The sequence below is a fragment of the Eurytemora carolleeae genome, unplaced genomic scaffold, assembly GCF_000591075.1.
Source record: "Eurytemora carolleeae unplaced genomic scaffold, Eaff_2.0 scaffold845, whole genome shotgun sequence".
Lineage (NCBI taxonomy): Eukaryota > Metazoa > Arthropoda > Copepoda > Calanoida > Temoridae > Eurytemora > Eurytemora carolleeae.
This window is the reverse complement of record NW_019396802.1, coordinates 1-20,315: the sequence shown is the minus strand read 5'-3', so window position 1 is coordinate 20,315 and position 20,315 is coordinate 1. Positions and strand designations below refer to the sequence as shown.

Sequence of the window (20,315 nt, the reverse complement as noted above, 5' to 3'; positions counted from 1 at the left end):
AGGAGTTACGCGTAGTCGGCGTAGAACAGGCTCTCTCTCTGTCATGTATTTCTATGGCATTTTGATTTATTAATACAACATTGTTGCATTGAAAGATATTTTGTTATCCTGTTCGTAAATAGTATATAAGTTTTATGATTTATTACTTTGTAATCACCATTTACACAAGTATTTAGAAGGGGAATTATCAACCGTGATTTATAGCGATTTCAAAACTGGTTCTAGTTCTAGTTCTAGTTCTAATTCTAATTCTAGTTCTAGTTCTAGTTCTAGTTCTAGTTCTAGTTCTAGTTCTAGTTCTAGTTCTAGTTCTAGTTCTAGTTCTAGTTTCTAGTTCTAGTTCTACATCTACAGTAGTATAGGATTTGCTCCCATCATACACCGAAACTCAGAGAAACTGATTTTTCCATCTCCATTTCTATCCACTACCTGGAAAAAAAAACATTTATCAACTTTAAAAAAAAAAAATTATAAAAAAACCTAATCCTGGAAAAATTTATAATTTTGAATCTCAAAAAATTGTATAAATTGGTAGGAAAAATTAAGATGATTTGAATATTTTAATTAAAATTAAAATCTTGTTCAGTATAAACTTTGCTCAATAGCGGTAAAAAAAAACCTTGCTATTCAAAATGTTTGAAAGCTATATGAGAGTAAAATGAACTTTAGTGTCTAAATCCTATAAAATCGAAATATAAGTAAATTGAGAGACCCATGTTATGATGGTTCGGTAATATTGTTTTCCAAAGGCGGTTAAGCTAATTAAAAATACGCTTTCTTTATAAAGTAATAAAATAAAACCAATAAAATAGCATGTAGGTAGGGGGGGGGGGGGCTTGCCTGCATAAATCTGCATATCAAGTGGACCTGGGATTCTCTTGGGATAGAAGTTTAAACTCAATTATCTCTGATTACCATTAGGTTATACACTTTCTAAAGATTTTTCACTTTCTACAGATTCTACACTTTCTACAGAGCATAATGTTATAAACTTTCTACATATAACCATTAGGTTATACACTTTCTTCAGGTTCTACATTTTCTACAGATTACCGTTAGATTCTACACTTTCTACACTTTCTATAGATTCTACATTTTCTACAGATTTTTCACTTTTCTCAGATTTATCACTTTCTACAAATTCTACACTTTCTTCAGATTCTACACTTTCTACAGATTTTTCACTTTTATACGCATTCTACAGATACTACAGATTCTACAGATCACCATTTGGTTTTACACTTTCTACAGATTTCATAGACTCTTCAATTCTTAGTTTATTCATCATTTAAGGCTTTAAGGTGTATTGGAGAGGTAATAAACTGTGCGAATGAGGGAGGGCTATGAAGACTATTCCTTCCAGAAACAAAGGTCTGGGGGGTCAATTTGACCCCCCCCTCTCCCTATCGTTTTTTTGCTAAAGCTCAAAAAGTATTTGAGCTAGGATAGGAAGCTCAAATTTTCTGGCTTTTCTAACTAACACATTCCCTTAACTTAACGCTAAAAGCTGGGCTTCTATACTTACTGCCTACGTTCTTAGACATACTGCCTAAATGCCTTATTTTTATACCTACACCCGACTAAATCTATATTTAGACCAACTTCCAGTCATTGGATTTCAACATTTTATTGCTCTTTGGAAAGCCTAAAACAAAAGCAAGCAAATTGTACAATTTTTGCAAAAAAAATTTAAAGAGATTTTTGCACAGACGGCTTTAAAGGGAATTAGCACATTAGGGTTAAGCAAGCCTTCTACTTGGCTGCCCTCCTACTGAAAAGTTTAAAAAGGTCAAAAACCCCCCCGTAAGTAAGGGCCCCAAATTCGATCTGCAGTTTCTTTCCAAACATTAGCAAGTCTAGAAGAATTTTTGATCCTAACACTGATATCATGATATGCATATCATTGAGGTCCGTTTTTAAACATTTCAGGTTTTCATATTTTTAAAAGGCTCCGCAAGAACCTGAGATATTAATTCTATTTCAAAATTGCATGACAAGTTTGCGAGACAAGTTTGCGAGACAAGTTTGCGAGACAAGTTTGCTTTTTTTACATGATGCAAATTTTTTACTCTGAGTTTGACCAAAGATATTTATTAAAAATGTTTTTTTTTAAACTTTAAAATCTGGAATATTCTACCTCTATGATTTTCTCAGCTTCATCTGAGGTACAGAGCTGACATAAGACAAATTTCATCTCCTCCATTGTAATGCAACCTACGTGAGTAAAAATATATCTCAAAGTCAATGTAAGTAGCATTAAAAGGGAAGAAATAGGGAAAGTAATTGATATGATTTTGAAAAAAACTTTTTGTGCAAAAAATCTAAAACAGCCCTCAAAAAATATACACAGACCCCCCCCCCCCCCGCCACACCTATTTAGGATTTACCTTCGTCGTCTTTGCTAAAAACTCTAAAGGTTTCTTTATAATCCGCTTCCTCTTCTCTCTCAGCTAGTTTAGTAGCTAGTAGGTTAGCAAACTCATCCCATTCTAGCTAGATAATATATATAATTAGCTATCTTCCTCCTCTCTCTCAGCTAGTGTAGTAGCTAGTAGGTTAGCAAATTCATCGAATTCTAGCTAAATAATATATATATATTACATAATTAGCCTTCTTTCTCCTCTCAGGAATTCATGCTTTTTGTTTCCTTGTATTTATGAATCTCTGAAACTGTAAGTGCATTGCATCTTTGTCACAAACTCTGATTTTCTATTAAGTATATCTTTGCAACCCAATTAAATATGCAGTCCTAAATAATTTTAGTTTGAAATATCAAAGGTTTACATTATCAGGTTTAAAAGAAGTAGGGATTCGAACATTTGAATATGTGGCAAAGGCTCACTTTCTTTGTTTCTGTTTTGCTAAATTATTAAAAAGTCAATAAGATCAGAAGGCAGAAGACTAAATTTAATTTTGGAAACATCATATATTTTTTAGGTCGTCTTTACAAAAACCTCCTTTGTGGGTAAGGATGTATTCATGTAAATTGTAAGATACTATGTGAACACCAACTATTGTTTACTGAGCTAAAGACTGATTGTGTTCAGGGTTTAGAAGAATTGGAAAATACTTAATAAAAATATATCTGACAGTTTGGATAGATTAATAGAACCACCTTTTACATTTCCCGCCATTACTCAAACTTTTCTAAAAACATCTTCTTATAAAGATATTTACTACAAAGAAACCATTAAAAATACCTCATGGAACCTTTAAAGGAGGTTGGGGGGGGGGGCAGGGGCTACCCCTCGCTTAGTCTAGTTGTTTTAATGCTATTCTTATTTTTTAAACTATCCTCTGAAACGTGCAGGATCGTAGAATTGCGGTCGGAAATAAAAAAAAAATTAAAAGCCCAAAGTGTGAGTCTATTATGGTTTTTACCATGTATGCGTGAGCGTGTGCCCACACCCTTTAATCAATAAATTATTAAAGTTAAAAATGGTTTTTACCATAACAGACAATCCCAGTATACTTCATAGCATAATGTTTTAACATTTAAAGAGATTACTAGGGATAATTGTTAATGAATATAGAAATAAATGTGCAAAGACTAGAAATAAGATGACTGAGCTAATTTATTCTGCCGCAAATATAAAGAAGTGGAAAATATTGTTCAAGAAAACAACCTGAGCTTGCAAAATCAACATTCTTTCTAGTTTGTGTTTAAATGCTATGGACAGACTATATATATATATATCAGAATATATGATATAAATATATTCATATCAATACAAAATTGTTTATTGAAATGGTAATATAATTATATAACGCAGAGGCCATAACATATAAGTCACTACAATATCTGCATAATGAATAGAGATTGGACGACATTATTTGCACGAAAATCGTGCAAAATCATTTTGTGAAAAATCACACAACTGTTGTGCAAGAGAATTGACTGTTTCAATGGAATTGGAAACCCTTATAAATACCGGTTTAAATGAAATACCAGGTATTAAAATTGTATTATATTAAAGGGTCACTTTAGTTGTTACCTTTCCCGTATTATTAGTATCTGTAATATTGATCATATCCTGAACTTCAGCTTCAGTAGGGTTGTGTCCTCTTTACAAAATAAATATGATTAACCAGAAGTCAGAACACTTGTTTTATCAATCTTAGGATCATGCATTAATCTTAATCTTATGCAGACTAATGGAATAATTTATTTCCTCGGCGATATCCCTTGGTCGGTAAGCCCTACGCTGCACTGCTGCAGGGTCAACTTGAACTGAGGATCAAGAATGTATCATCAAATTCTCAAGTATCCATAAGTATATAAGATGGAGCTTTATAATTCATTCCTAGATTCACAACAAAAATGTATCCTTAAAGATTAAACTATTAATCATTATAAATTAAAGAAACTGAGCAATGACAACTTCGCCTTGCTTTATTTTGCAGATATTACTGGAGAACAAAGAGGTTAAAAAGAAGAAAGGAATGATGAGAAAAAGAAAGAAAATGATAATATGAAAAAATGAAAAAATAAGGAAAATATTAAAATAGAATTAACAGACAAATCAATGTCTTCTATGTGATCTCAAATTTGAGAAAGTGAGATTGGTAATTTATTCCTATTATATTATATTCTGATAGGATTTTGCTAGAAGAAGATTTTCAGAAGTTTTGTTTTATTTCTACTTACGCCGTTCTGAAAGCACTTTGCAGCTCCTGAAACATTTAAAATTAAATAATTTTTTAATTCCAAAAATCTATTTAAATTATTAATTTTATTATTTTTCGTTACTAGGCACATTGTCAATAGAAGAATGTGATTCATTTACAGAACTGCCCTGTTATTTCCCGTTTGTCCCACAGGTATGCAGCTTTAGTACTGGTAAATTGGAGGTACAGTCCAAACTAGAACAGTAGTGTACAGCTTTCTCTAGTGGGTATGCAGCTTTAGTACTTGTAAATTGGAGGTACAGTCCAAACTAGAACAGTAGTGTACAGTTTGCTCTAGTGGTCCGGCACTTAAAGAGAGATTATTGTTTTAATTTGATAATGTTTACCACAGCAGAGATTGTTCCATCTTTGTTTCTATCAAACTCAGAGAACACCTTCCTAAAGTAAAAAACTTAATATGCAGAGTTACCCACAAAGGTTGAGAATTTAAGGACGACCTTAAACTCTTTTAAACTTACAATGTAGAGGTTGAATTAGGCTTTCTGTATTAAATAAAGTCTCATAATGGTATTTTAGACCATTTAGCGTAGAAAGATTTAAGATTTTAGTTGCAGGAAAGAATGAAATAGATTTTGTACAATCGTCCCAGAAGTCGCATTCTTTTAGGGTAACCCTGTACGTTGGTCGCAAATTCAAACTGGAAAAGTAAAGACGACCTTTAATCAATACAAATTGCAATTGTAACGTAACTTTAAGTTTCTAATCCTTATATATATATATATATATTAGGATGTGTTGACGTTTATTGGTTACAACTCTAAGCAAACGAACAAACACCCTGAGAAGCCTAATTTATATTTACAAATTAACCAAACACGTAGGGTTGTTAATCGTTTTTGAAAACGATCGTTAAACGATTGTTTTTTTCGTTTTCCTATCGTTTTTTGTTTCGTTTTCCGATCATTTAAAAAACAATCTGGGTTAGGTTGTATATAGTTAGATATAAAGTTTGTTTTACCTGTATAACTCTATATCTTCAGGTGGAAGATTAAACTGTTTTGTTACTGATTCCTCGGATCCGAACATTCTAGAATTCAGTTTAAACATTACAGCTGACCGTATTTCTCTTAATTGTGCTGTATTGCTATTGTACAGGGGTAGGCGATTTTATCAATACAATGAAGACGACGTTTTTGTTTAAGTTTTGATTGTTACCAAGCGTTATTAGAATTACAAGTTTACAAGTAATCAAAGAGAAGCTTTTTAAATTGAAAGCTTCTCTTGATTTCTATATTTATATGCATTTATGCTCTTTAACAGCTTGATTGCTATTGAAAATTGTGTTTATTGTATTAATCGCAGTTACCACTTTACTGTACCATCTTCTGTACTTTACTACATTTTCCCTCGAAAACTGTTACTTTAAAAAAAACGACCCTTCGTTAACGACCTTTTTAAGAGAAAATACATTTTTTGGTCGGAAATCCTAGGTCAGAAAAAATTCATGATACTTCTCTCGATTAAAAAAAAACTAGAATCAAAACAACATTCGTTAATACATCGTACATAAAAAATTAAAAATGATTGTTTTTCGTTTTTTAAAAGTTTAAAACGAAACGATAGTTTTCAGAAAAAATAAAAAAACGATTATTTGAAATTGAAAATCAAAAATTCTAGTGTTTCTTAAGTCGCTACAAAGTTTTATGTTTATTGTATCCTATCCAACCCTGTTAGTGTTTAGTATCAATATTTTTAATAGCATGGTGAGCCTTCTAATTAAACTAAAGTTAAACATCAGCAATGCAGATTTTCGTATTGATAATCAGTTAAAATAAACAAAAATATATAAACTCTCTAAGAATAAATAACATAAACACGAAAATATTAACTCTCTAAGAATAAATAAAATAAACACGAAAATATAAACTCTCTAAGAATAAATAAAATAAACCAGAAATATAAACTCTAAGAATAAATAAAATAAACCAGAAATATAAACTTTCTAAGAATAAATAAAATAACCGAAAAATATATGAACTCTCTCAGAATAAATTAAGTAAACAAGAATGTATAAAATCTCTAAGAATAGATAAAGTAAGCAAGAATATATAATAAACTCTTTCAGAATTAAAGAAATAAACAAGAAAATATGAACTCTCTAAGAATAAATAAAATAAACTCTAAAATATAAACTCTTTAAGAATAACTAAAATAAACTCTAATATATAAACTCTCTAAGAATAAATTAAATAAACTCTAAGATATAAACTCTCTAAGAATAACTAAAATAAACTCTAATATATAAACTCTCTAAGAATAAATAAAATAAACTCTAAAATATAAACTCTCTAAGAGTTAATAAAATAAACTCTAAAATATAAACTCTCTAAGAATAAATAAAATAAACTCTAAAATATAAACTCTCCAAGAATAAATAAAATAAACTCTAAGATATGAACTCTCTAAGAATAAATAAAATAAACAAAAATATATAAACACCCTAAGAATAAATAAAATAACCAAAAATATATTATCTCACACAGAATAAAATAAAATAAACAAGAATATATAAATTTACTAAGAATAAATAAAGTAAACAAGAATTAATAAACTAAACAGGAATATATAAACTCTCTCAGAATAAATAAAAAACAGGTATATATAAATTGTCTAAGAATAAATAAAGCAACCAAGAATAAATAAACTAAACAAGAAGTTATAAACTCTCTCAGAATAAATAAAATAAACAAGAATGTATAAATTTTCTAAGAATAAATAAAGCAACCAAGAATAAATAAACTAAACAAGAAGTTATAAACTCTCTCAGAATAAATAAAATAAACAAGAATGTATAAACTCTCTAAGAATAAATAGAACTGACAAGAATATATAACTATCTGTAAGAATAAATAAAGTTTTAATAAATCATATATTTCGATTCTGACCCTCTAAATTAAATTAAACATTAAGGTCTTTATAAATAAATATGTTTCACAAGGAATATATAAAAAACTCTAAACAAAAAAATTAAAAAAAGACGAATGTAAGTTCTCCAAGATCGCCAAACGTGAACAGAAAATATGAAAAAGTTGAAGAAGAATATAAAAACCTGATTTAAGCCTAGTTGAAGACTGTAGAGACCTTTAATAATATTATTGGTTTGAAGAATGTTCAAAGACTGCAGTATAGCAGTATAGCAGGACTGCAGGTGTACCAAGCATAGTAAATATTTAACTTATTAATATATAATTATAAGAAGTCAATATAAACCAGGCCTGTCTCATCATTAGAGGAGCTAAGTGGGTATTTACAGGGGCAATATAGAGGAGCTAAGTTGGTATTTACAGGGGCAATATAGAGGAGCTAAGTTGGTATTTACAGGGGTAATATAGAGGAGCTAAGTTGGTATTTACAGGGGTAATATAGAGGAGCCAAGGAGATATACACAGGGGCAATAAAGAGAAGCTAAATGGGTATTCAATAGAGGAGCTAAGTTGGTATTTACAGGGGTAATATAGAGGAGCCAAGGAGATATACACAGGGGCAATAAAGAGAAGCTAAATGGGTATTCACAGAGCAAAAAATAGGAGCAAAGGGAGTATTCTCAGGGGCAATATAGAGGAGCCAAGGGGGTATTCAAAGGGCCAATATAGAGGAGCCAAGGGGGTATTCACAGGGGCAATATAGAGGAGCAAAGAGAGTATTCTCAGGGGCAATATAGAGGAGCCAAGGGGGTATTCACAGGGGCAATATAGAGGAGCAAAGGGAGTATTCTCAGGGGCAATATAGAGGAGCAAAGGGGGTATTCACAGGGGCAATATAGAGGAGCTAAGGGGGTATTCACAGGGGTAATATAGAGGAGCTAAGGGGGTATTCACAGGGGCAATATATAGGAGCTAAATGGGGTAATCACAGGAGCAATATAGAGAATCCATGGGGGTATTCACAGAGGCAATAAATAGGAGCCAAGGGGGTATTCACAGGAGCACTATAGATGAGCCATGGAGGTATTCACAGAGGCAATATAGAGGAGGAAAGGGGGTATTTACAGGGGCAATATAGAGGAACCAAAGAGAGTATTCACAGGAGCAATATAGACAAGCGAAGGGGGTATTCACAGGGGCAATATAGAGGAGGAAAGGGGGTATTCTCAGGGACAATATAGAGGAGCCAAGGGGTATTCAAAGGGGCAATACTGAGTAGTTAAGGAAGTACTCACACGGGCAATATAGAGTTGCTAAGGGGGAAGTTCAGCATAATTTTTAATCAGAAGGGGGGGGGGGTGCTCGTAGCTCAATCTTTTATTCATCACAACCCTATTCCGGTTGGGAAATGAAAGAAATATAATGAAATACCTACTTATATATTTAATTCAAATATATGTAAAAATTACCTTAACACAGTTCTTGGCAGAAATTTATTTTCTATTGCAAATGATTGTTCTGTAAATCTTTCGGATCTTAGTAAAATGTAAGTTAAGAAACAAATGAAATATTTTGATGTCCCATTGTAATTGGAAAATTCGCAATTTTTAGTTCTGGTATATTTTTACTGAAAAATTGTTTTTCAATGGTTCTCAAGGTTTCAACTGAACAGCGTATATTTAATACTTTAGAATATACTAAGAAGAAAGGAACTAGAGAATTTAAATAACTTTTTCTTAAAAATTAGCTCAGAACTGAAAATTGCGAATTTTATTATTACAATTTTGCCAATTTTCTTTGATTCTGTGATTCAATCTCAATAAAATTTTAGATCTAGAGAGAAATAATATGAATGCACATTTTTGTTTTTATGAACTTTTGATTTTCAGAGATTGCAGAGTACCAAAAAAAAATTACAAATTTTCAAAAAATAAATGAAAAGACACCATACAGGATATTTACACAAAAAAAGGTACAGGTTTGCACCAGGCGACGCAAATCACACTTTTTTTTTACTCACCCTGTAGATTTATTGATTATATCTTGTTTTATTGAGAAAAGTTTACACAAAGCACAAATTCAAGTTATTCTCAAAACCTGTTTTATTTTGTGATTTAGTTCTCAAATAGTTTGATTCGTACAAGATATACATGTAAAAAATAAAAAAAATAGTCTATATTTATATTAAAGTCTTAATATCAACTAAAATAGGCTTTAAAATATAAATTGTGTTTGTAAGATCAAAAGCTATTTTTTCTCATGTTGAGATTATTTGAAGAACAAAATGTTGTAGTTGTAAAAGCCAAATTATCTTTTATTGGAGACCAAACCCGGAGCGTGGAGACGAGACAGAAGGGCGGAGGCTTGGAAACGTAGTGAGATGCACAGAGACGGTTTTGCGGGTCATTTTGCACATCAGAAGGCTCTATAGGTCATTTCGAGGGGCTTATGGCGGCCCTGCATCCCCTCCCTCCCTATACCTCTTTCATTTTTCGCGAACACTCCCTTCAACACAACATGTAGTATTCTCCCTTCAACACAACAGGTAGGAAATTTCCTTGGAAGTCCGTTTACTAAAGGTTGTTTGTTTACATTATACCAGTTCCTAACCAATTCTTGAACATCAAACCAATAAAAGAAAATTTCCCTGATTTGTGGCAAATTGGTTCAGTGGTCCCAGATCTATGATCGACCTGACAGACACACAGATAAACCTAGATTACTACAATACAATATACAATTTAAGGTATGATTAGCTCCGTTAAATGTTTAAAGAATAGTTTGAACAAGAGGTTGGGTTAAAGAGATAATATCTTTATTCTCTTCTTTCACATTAGCATACAAATGTTAAATTTCAAGACAATAGGGGCTTAATCAGAGATAATAAAGATAATGTACATTTTTTGGGGAAAAGGGGAGATATCATATATTTGTGGTACTTTTTCAGAACTAATGAATGAGATGAATTTTTGATGCACTTTTCGGAAATAATAAAAGAGACATGGTGTTTTGGGTGAAATGTTTTTTTAAAATGAAAAAGAAATTATTGTTGGTGACTTTTTCAAAAATAATGAAGCTTAGAGATAAATGAAAAACAGGAAATAATGATTTAGACATTTATCATTTTAAAGATTACAAATTAAAGCTGACAGAATGAAAGGGAGATAATGTTATTCTTTTTTTGTGTATTTTTTTTAGAAATAATGTAAGAGAGATAACTTTTTCAAAGATAATGAAGAAGAAATCGTTTATGGAATCATTTATTAACGATAATGAGAGAAAGATATTTATGCTTTTAAGTATCAAAAAAAGTGTAACATGACGTGCTTTTTTTCTCAATTAACATTAACAGTAAAAGCTATTATTTTAAATAATAAAACTGCACCAATTCATAAAACTAATAAACGCAGTACAGTCGTCTCTTCTAACGTGTAATGTTTTGTGGAGAACCCTGCATATTTATCTCCTGGGCTAAGCTGAGATTTTCTGCAGATTCGTTTATCTTCTCTTAATCCTTGAAGCAGACCTTTTTAGGATATTACACAGGATTTTATTGTATCTACATGTTATATCATTACACATAGCAATTTTTATATTCAGGTTTTAGAGCATACCAAATACCCGGTAGCAAAAAACCCTTCCTAATCAAACAATATATAACTATATTTTCCTTCCTATATTTTCCCATTCCTTCCCTTTTCAGCCACCTTCCCCCCCCCCGTTCAAAAACTTGTTATCTCAGAACATATCTTCTACAAATTCCNAATAAAATCAGGAATAATAACTCGGACCTTGAGTTTCCCGATTATTCGCTTATTTTTGAATCATGGATAGACATGTGATTTGCCAATTTGATTTATTTTATTGTGTTAATTATTTTTATATCGCCGCCAAAGTGCAGTACACTGTAAAACAGGTTTCTATTTATAAACATCATTTTGTCATTACATAGTACAAACTTGTTGACGTTTTTATCAGTTAATATTGAATCACTGTTTCCGAACTAAAAGATTTTATCCCGTGGTCGTTATAGGTATGATAATTGTAGTTGTTTTTTTGTTACTTTAAATTGATAATTCTAATTTTATGTAATTCCAGTATGAAAACACCTGTTTGAGATGAAGAAATATAGATTGTCTTCTTTTGTCTCTCCGTTCTTCATAGCCGTGTTGGGGTTAAGTTTTTAATAGGGTTACGAAACACCTTGTTTACATTATGTAAGTTGACCGACCAAGTATATATAAAGCTGCCGTCATCACATTATCAATCAAAAGCTTTCTTCCCACCGTTCAGCTAAGAACATATTGTTAGCTTTCTTCCCACCGTTCAGCCAAGAACAGATCCTTAGGTGTCTTCCCACGGTTCAGCCAAGAACAGATCATTAGCTTACTGCCACTGTTCAACCAAGAACAATTTGCAGCAATAAACATGATCAGAGACTTCCTCATCATCATGCTCATGGTTATATTTCTTCTAACCGATTTTTCATCGGATATTCTCCCAGAACCCACGTCACTCACAATGAAGTGCACCCTGTCTGCATATCGGAATATTGTTCATTATAACTTAGATTTAGTTAAAAATTGCGTAAGTGTCCTTATTTACTTAAATATTTACGATCAAGTTGTCGTAAACCCGGGATATTGGTGTGCGACGCGCCCTCTAAGCCTAGAACCATGTACCGGGCCGAATTTCAACTAGCCAGAGCAAGTTGTGCAGTACAATACAGACTATATGACTCAAAACGGGAGAGTACGCCAAATTAATGAATTGGTGAAGTTCATGTGTTACAGGTCTGGTAGAAAATAAGCTGAAATAAGACCAATCAAACTAAAAACTCCAGATGTGATGAACATTCCAGAATATCCAAAAACATTGTAGATTGATGGAACCTAAAAAAGAGTTTTTTTTAAAATGAACATACGTGTAATTCTAAGTGATCCTCCATGCAAAGAGGTGATGCCCATATTAAGTATAAATTATTTGTGAATATTTATAAATATTTAAAAACTCCATACATTTACAATTCTGGGTTCTCTACAAAAATGAATTGCGCATTTCTACTACAAGAAAACACAAACGTGACATATTGACATCTTCGCATGAAGGGTCCCTTAATTAAGTTTATTTAAACTTAAAAATTAAGTTTATTTAAACTTAATTCTTTTTTAAATTTTCGTTTATTCCTTGATTTACAGTGGGACTCATGAAACTGTGGAGAAGGAAGACGAGTGTTAGACTCAAGTTATTATTTTAGAAAGTCCATTAAACATGGTATTTCTTTTATTTTATTGATTTTCACGCTAATGATTGATTAATTAAAATAACAGATAGGACACTAGATGATGTATTTTCAAGATTCATATGAAACTCGTTCACAATAACCCTGAGGCAAAAGCCCAGAGGGTTTCGCGCAGTCGGCGTAGATCAGGCTCTATCCGTCTTGTAATTCTACACCGACTGCGCAAAACTCTTCTGGGCTTCTGCCTCAGGGTTCTTGTAAACGAATTAAAACCAAATCATAATTTTTATTTTATTGATTTTCACGCTAATGATTGATTAATTAAAATAACAGATAGGACACTAGATGTTAAATCTTCAAGATTCATATGAAACTCGTTCACAATAAACCCTGAGGCAAAAGCCCAGAGGGTTTCGCACAGTCGGCGTAGATCAGGCTCTATCCGTCTTGTAATTCTACACCGACTGCGCAAAACTCTTCTGGACTTCTGCCTCAGGGTTCTTGTAAACGAATTAAAACCAAATCATAATAATATGACATCTAGAGTTCTATCTGTTATTTTAATTAATCTATGATAAAACTGTTTGATTTATAACAATAACAAATGCACATAAACTTGCCAAAATGTCGTCTTTCTATTTCAAAGTTTTATCAGTCCTATTATTTTTCACCTTGGTGATGATAAGAATTATTGCGCAGTATCCTAGGTTTTGAGTAAACAGTAGACCAAAGTTTGCCTAAACACAATCAGAAATTGATTAAGGAAATCAGCATTTCTTGTTCAAAGTGTAAAACGTTTAATAAAAATATGTTAATGGTATGTTTAAACATTAGAAATGTACATATGTAACAAAATTCGTGATGCTTTTTCAGAGATAAAAAGAACATGATATTTCAAATTAGAGTAGAAAAACAGAAAATAAATGCATAATGCATTATAACTATAAGGTTTCAATAAAGAATGTTTTGATTTGACTGAAAAGGTTGTGCCTGGTAATGTTTCTGTCCGAAATAGTCAGCAAGAGCTGCAGCAATTATTGCATAAATGCCAGGAAATGTGGCAAAAATACAAAACATCCAGATTCCGTAGCTAGCGTGAACACCAACTGTATCAGTTCCTGCAAAAATATTTTTATATTTCAATGTGCACAAATATATTTATTTTGTAGTCTGTAATATTATTTTTGTCATATATTATATAGATTATCATTATTTTTATTATTGTGATTAATATCATTATTATTATCTAAATATTAAAACTGGGTGTTCGTATATATGTTCCCTATAGCTGGCCAAACCAACAAAATCAAAAAAAATGTTATATTTTTTTAATATTTTTTCTCCAAATTTATTTTTCCCTTTTGCTAGTTATAATTATTATTATTATCATTATTAATACCAATAAGTGGAAGCACTGGCATGGTAATTGTAGTAATGGTAACAACAGATCCAATAATCATATAGCATCTTCGAAACTTTAATCTAGAATATATATATTTATTAAGATATTAGATAAACAAAGCATGGTTTTTAAAAACGAAAATATCCTTTTGATACTTTTACTAAAAATTCTCGTGATTTAAGATACAAAAAAAACTACAAACTACAAAATTCGGATTTATTTCAGTCAAGTCTATTTTCCGAAGGTTAGGAAATTTTGCGAAATTAATGACACGACTTTGTGATCTCACATTTCTACTATTAAGATTTAGATCTAACAAGAAATTTACTTTAATTGAATGTATTTTTGAGGAAAAGAATTGCTGACATAATTTTAAAAAATTTTAAAATTATATCAGCGTTTTAGATTTGCTATATATTACCTGTCATAAAGCAAACCCCAGACAATCCTGCAGAATCCATTGAGAATATTGGAAACTATCCCAATCTTGTAAAAGTAATGGTCGTCGTTGATGAATGTGAATCCAAAGGTTTTTGAATAGTTCTGCAGGATTCCGTTAGCCAGGGAGATTCCCAAGAAACACAGCCACAGCTGAAATATGTGAAGGGAGAGTAAACGATATTTTAGTGGTCCTTTATTTAGAGGCATTGTTTGCCTATTAAAAATACAAAGAATAACTAGGATAACAGAGATCCGGATTCCAGACATTTACAAAAAATTATGCATCAATTTGCAAAACCTGTGTATTGAATTTGAGCCGCGGCTTAAATCTTCCAAAAAAGGGTTTCAATTGAGCACCGGCTTAAATCTTAAAAAATTGAATACAATCTTAAGTGGAACCAACCATATTTGAGCCGTGGCTAAAATTTAAGCCGCGGTTCAAGTTCTTTAAATTCTACCTCTAAATTTAATGTATTTGAGCTAAGTCGCTAAACTGCCAACTGCCGGTTAAAATTTAACCACCGATTCAAAGATAAAGATTAAGGAAGGATTTAAATCCATGGTTTAAATAACCGGGGGCGGTATGGCAGTTCGAATCCATTCAATTCGGCCATGAACTTTCAAAATAGAAACACAATTAACCAATCAGAGTTATCTTTTGGTCAAAGAAACCAAAAGTGATTTGAGATAAAAGATATGCTTGAAATTATTTCCCCTGTTTCGAACAAATTGGGTGAAAATCTGTATTTTTGAATCAGTAAACAATAATAATTTGTTTGAAATATTCTCCTTCTTGCGGCAAAGCACATTTTAGTTAAATCTGTTACCTGATAAAATGTTCTTGTTTTCAAGAGCTGGACTGGAGACAAATTTTGTTCATCACCTTCTAAATTCTCCTTCTTCTCTTTTTCCCCATGCTCCTCTTTCTCCTCCTTCTCATCCTTTTCCTCCTCTCTGACCTTCTTCTTCTCCTCCTTCTCCTCCTCCTCCTTCTTCTCCTCCATCTCCTCCTCATTCTTTTTCCGGTTCTTCTGTGCGTTCTCATTTTCTTCCACGTTCAATCTTCTTCATTAAAATATATTTTTTTTTGTTTTCAATAACTTATTATTTTACAGAGAGAAGAGGTTTATGATTTGTTTTAAAATTTTGTTGCTGAATTAAAAAGTTTCTAGAGTAGTGTTTAAGAAATTTAATTCTACCTCTGAATAGTTGTTTAAAAATGGGACCTTTTGTATCATGACGAACTAATCTCTTCAAATAAACCTGTCGAGTTGAAGTTCTACAATACAAGCAGTGGAGGAGGTGTACTGGGCTGCCAGAGTGGATGAAGAGGAGGTATACTGGGCTGCCAGAGTGGATGAAGAGGAGGTATTCATGATTTCTGGAGAGGATATAAGGAGAACAGCCAGTATCCCAAGGATAGATGAAACCCCTGCTAATACAAGGAACATGTACGGAACCCTGACAACATATAGAAAAATGAAAAGTTAATACACATAAATTCAGCCAGTCTACATTTGCTGCGCAAAACGGCGCTGGGTCCACTACACACTAGGTACACTATAGACGAGCTGGTACGATTTCACTACATCATTAAATCCTTGTGCCGGTTCGGATTATGCAACGATAGGACTGATGACAATGCAGTAACGAGTACCAGCCTTTTAGTTCTGGTTCTAGACTAGAGTTTGTATTCGAGTATCGCTAGAGTTGCACCTAGATACGTTTTATAAAACCAGGTCGACAGTTGAAATCCAAAACTTTAACAGCAAACTCATATATCAGTATCAGAATCCTCGCCAGGTTTGGTTTGGTTTGGATTGGTTTGGTTTGGTTTGGTTGGGTTTGGTATAATGAGAGAATCTTGAGTCATAGCTACAATAAGTGCAAACAGAACTTCCCCTTTTTTCGGAAATACCATGGTATTAAATCTGTAGAGAAGAGATAGAGATAGAGAAGAATAAACTCTAGAAATGTGTTAAACTCTGTGATTAAAGCAATAAACCTGCCTGTCGAGCACTGATTGATCTATGAAGTATTTATCACAAGACGACTCAACATCTGTACAGTTGGTAGCCATCACTGCCTTCCAAACAATATTTTTTAGATACATTTAAGGATCAAATGTTAAGAAATTCAAATGTAAATGTAAAATTATGTCAGTTTTTAGACCATTTCATGCACTAATTCAAAACGGTACATTTCAACCCTTTTTTGTGATAAAGAATGATTAGGATATCCATGTTTTTACTTTACAAATAATTATTTTCAATTGTGGTTTCTCCAAATAAAACTTCAGTATTAAATACTTTTGTACATACAAAAACGATAAGGACAGTCCCCAGAAGAGAAATCTGGCAAAAAAACAACTTTTTTTTACACCATGATTTTTATAAACTATTGAAATGTATATTGATCTCTATTTAATGAAAAAACGTTGAAAACTTCTGAAAAGAGTGATACAGTTTTTTAAATGGCAAACTTTAATTGCTATTCGTTATAAAATTGTATGTGGATTCCTTTATATTTTCAGGATTAACAAAACTTGTTTGTAGAGGAATCCAAACAACGGCTCCAAACCCATATCCTTAATCCAAACAACTACTAAAAGCCGGAATAATAAATCCAAACAACTACTAAAAACCGAAATAATAAATCCAAACACCTACTAAAAGCCGGAATAATAAATCCAAACAACTACTAAAAGCCGGAATAATAAATCCAAACAACTACTAAAAGCCGGAATAATAAATCCAAACAACTACTAAAAACCGGAATAATAAATCCAAACAAATACTAAAAGCCGGAATAATAAATCCAAACAACTACTTAAAACTACTAAAAACCGGAATAATAAATCCAAACAACTCCTCAAAACTGGAATAATAAATCCAAACAACTACTAAAAACCGGAATAATAAATCCAAACAACTATTAAAAGCCGGAATAATAAATCCAAACAACTCCTCAAAACTGGAATAATAAATCCAAACAACTTTTACAAAACAGTCATGCAATATCGATCACCTAAAAACAAACAACTGTTTTCTGAGAAAGTTTTAGTTGTTTGGTCTTCCAATATAAATTTTTTGGTCTCAAGATAGCATTAGCTGTTTGGTTTGCCTGCGATTACGATTGAACCAGCAAGTCCTCGATTCTCTTTAGAAAACCACTGCTGAGCTGTTCCTAAAATGAGAGGAAACATTTGTCACAATTTCAATTATTATTAAAACAAGTATTATGATTATTTTGATATTATCTTCGACTATATAAAGTAGTAATCTCTGCTTGTCAGGGTGTTTGCATGTTCTATCATTACTGAGAAATTTCTTGATCGACTTGCCTCAAATTTTGGTTAGGGAACTCTATGGAAAGTTCTTACCCTAGCTTACAAATTCAAGTTGATTGGGTTCAAGAATGTAATGCAAGGAAAGTTAATTGCAGTTGCGTATACTCTGCGTACATAATGAAACCAGTTTTCTCTGGGCTGAATTTATAAACAAGAATAGATGCATAATGTTAGTTTAGTATCCGAGGGGGTTAAAAGCATTGAATTTAATAATTTTGATAATTCACATAATAGTTTCTTATGACCAGAATATTTCATTGATTATTTATGTGAAAGATGGATCCCATGTCAAGCTTCGACATCCGTCTTGTGTTTACATTACCACCCAGTGACAGTACACTGTAGTACAAAAGATGCGTACACCTCTGAAATAACTTTCCTTGCATTAAATCCTTGATTGGGTTAAATTTTAGAAGGAAAACTCCTGGCAAAGTTGGGTTTCCAAGATAGTTAATCAATGTAAATCATAACATTTTTATTATATCGTTAGAACTGAAGAGGGTCAACCCAGACCAAAATATATTTTCAAAAAATGTGGAACTAACACCTATTTTATTTACTCAGGGAGGTTTAGAGCATCATCAACACCAAATTTTAAATCGTATTGATGAAGTAATTAATATTAATATTATAATACCTATTGCAGTTGCATACACAAATCCAAATCCAACACCGTGAAATGCCATCGTCAATACAACTGAATCAGTTCAGCAATATCATATCCTATGTACATTGTACAATTACATGTAAGCATTTTTGAATTTAACATTTGAGGTTAAAACTTTTGGTTTGTATAGCGCTAATTCTCGATATCAACCAACGTTCACTTTTAGACACAGAACACAGATTAGAATAGAAGGGAAGTGAGATTATCCCTCGGTTCAGACACAGAACACAGATTAGAATAGAAGGGAAGTAGGAATATCCCTCGGTTCAGACACAGAACACAGATTAGAATAGAAGGGATGTAGGAATATCCCTCGGTTCAGACACAGAACACAGATTAGAATAGAAGGGAAGTAGGAATATCCCTCGGTTCAGACACAGAACACAGATTAAAATAGAAGGGAAGTGAGACTATCCCTCGGTTTGAATTTGTTCAGTCTCTTTAAGCCTGAAAGGGAGTTCAAAGTGTACAATTCATGTAAATATTCATAATCATACGCAATACATCACAATAATACAGTATGATCCCTGGACATGTCCATTTCAATTTCTTCTTTTTATAAAGTTTATGCTGAAATGAAATTAGGAATGTAAAGAAAAGCTTATGCTGAAATGAACTCAGGAATGCATGATAGGTTGCCAGAGAATTGATTTTTGAGAAAATCAAATTATTTTCAAGAAAATGTTTAACTTTAAAAGGATGTTCCAGGGCACATACTGTTATATAAAGAGCGTCCCATATCATATCAGATTATCTCCAATCTTTAAAACCAAAATAAACCCTTAATACTCGAAAAACTTAGACCCGTTTTCGGTCTAATATGATGTGGGACACCCTGTGTGAAGTACCTCTGCAGTATGGAAACAATACATTAATGTCGGTTTTACACTTTTTTCGTTTTAATTCTACTCTATACTTATCTATTCTCTTTGCTTTTGGATTGGCGGGTTTAAGATTCATTCCTGTGATATATTTACATCTATGTATTTATATAAAGTAGTAACCTCTGTCTGGGTGTCTATTTGTTAGTTTGGATATCGCCTCTTGACCGATTTGATTCAAATTTGAAAAGGGAAACTTGGTAGAACCTCGGAAATGTTCTTAGTTTGGTTTAAAAATGTTTAGTTGAGTTAGTTTGGTTGGAAATTTGAACACGTACGCGTACACGTACACGTACACGTACACGTTTATTGAACACGTACGTTGTGAATTAGTTAAAATAAATGATTTCAGTGGAGCAATTAAGCAATTAAAAAAGAAAAAATATACATTTTAGTTGTACTAAAAATAACAAAGCTTAACAGAGCTTACAAGCTTTCTATAAAAGTTTATAGCTTACGCAATATTCTTTTTATACACACTTTGTTCATAAATTGTTATCAACGTACTCAAAGACGACTTTTAAGTTATTTGTCGCGTTATTAGGACACGCGTTTAAAGATAATTATAAGATATGTTTTTGTTCCTAGAGGGAAATAATATTGAATAGTCCAGTAGGTTAGGATTAAACCTGAATATTGTGGTTAATATTTCACATTAATTCAATTTACTTATTATCATCATCATCGAAAATGTTTAATTAATTAGCTACAAACTGCCAGGGGTCAATATAATTCCCTCTTCAATCCCATTTGGGATTGACAAATTTGAAAGAAATGGGG

The 20,315-nt window shown here is 32.0% G+C and overlaps 2 protein-coding genes across 2 annotated transcripts; both read right to left on the bottom strand.

Annotated features, from left to right (window-relative positions):
- Positions 1-126: 126 nt before the first annotated feature.
- Positions 127-8,076, bottom strand: LOC111708824 (neo-calmodulin). The gene is made up of 8 exons (XM_023482320.1): positions 7,739-8,076; positions 5,648-5,716; positions 5,016-5,067; positions 4,649-4,674; positions 3,996-4,065; positions 2,388-2,493; positions 2,138-2,214; positions 127-429 (listed from the first exon to the last, which is right to left on the bottom strand). Exons 2-8 carry the CDS (start codon positions 5,713-5,715, stop codon positions 349-351), a joined length of 480 nt encoding a protein of 159 aa, XP_023338088.1. The 5' UTR covers position 5,716; positions 7,739-8,076; the 3' UTR covers positions 127-348.
- Positions 8,077-12,340: 4,264 nt separating this feature from the next.
- Positions 12,341-20,168, bottom strand: LOC111708833 (oxalate:formate antiporter). The gene is made up of 12 exons (XM_023482333.1): positions 20,120-20,168; positions 18,625-18,684; positions 17,762-17,824; positions 17,158-17,225; positions 16,648-16,724; positions 15,902-16,099; positions 15,466-15,703; positions 14,619-14,788; positions 14,195-14,277; positions 13,786-13,913; positions 13,467-13,532; positions 12,341-12,445 (listed from the first exon to the last, which is right to left on the bottom strand). Exons 2-12 carry the CDS (start codon positions 18,671-18,673, stop codon positions 12,341-12,343), a joined length of 1,245 nt encoding a protein of 414 aa, XP_023338101.1. The 5' UTR covers positions 18,674-18,684; positions 20,120-20,168.
- Between the last annotated feature and the right edge of the window lie 147 nt (positions 20,169-20,315).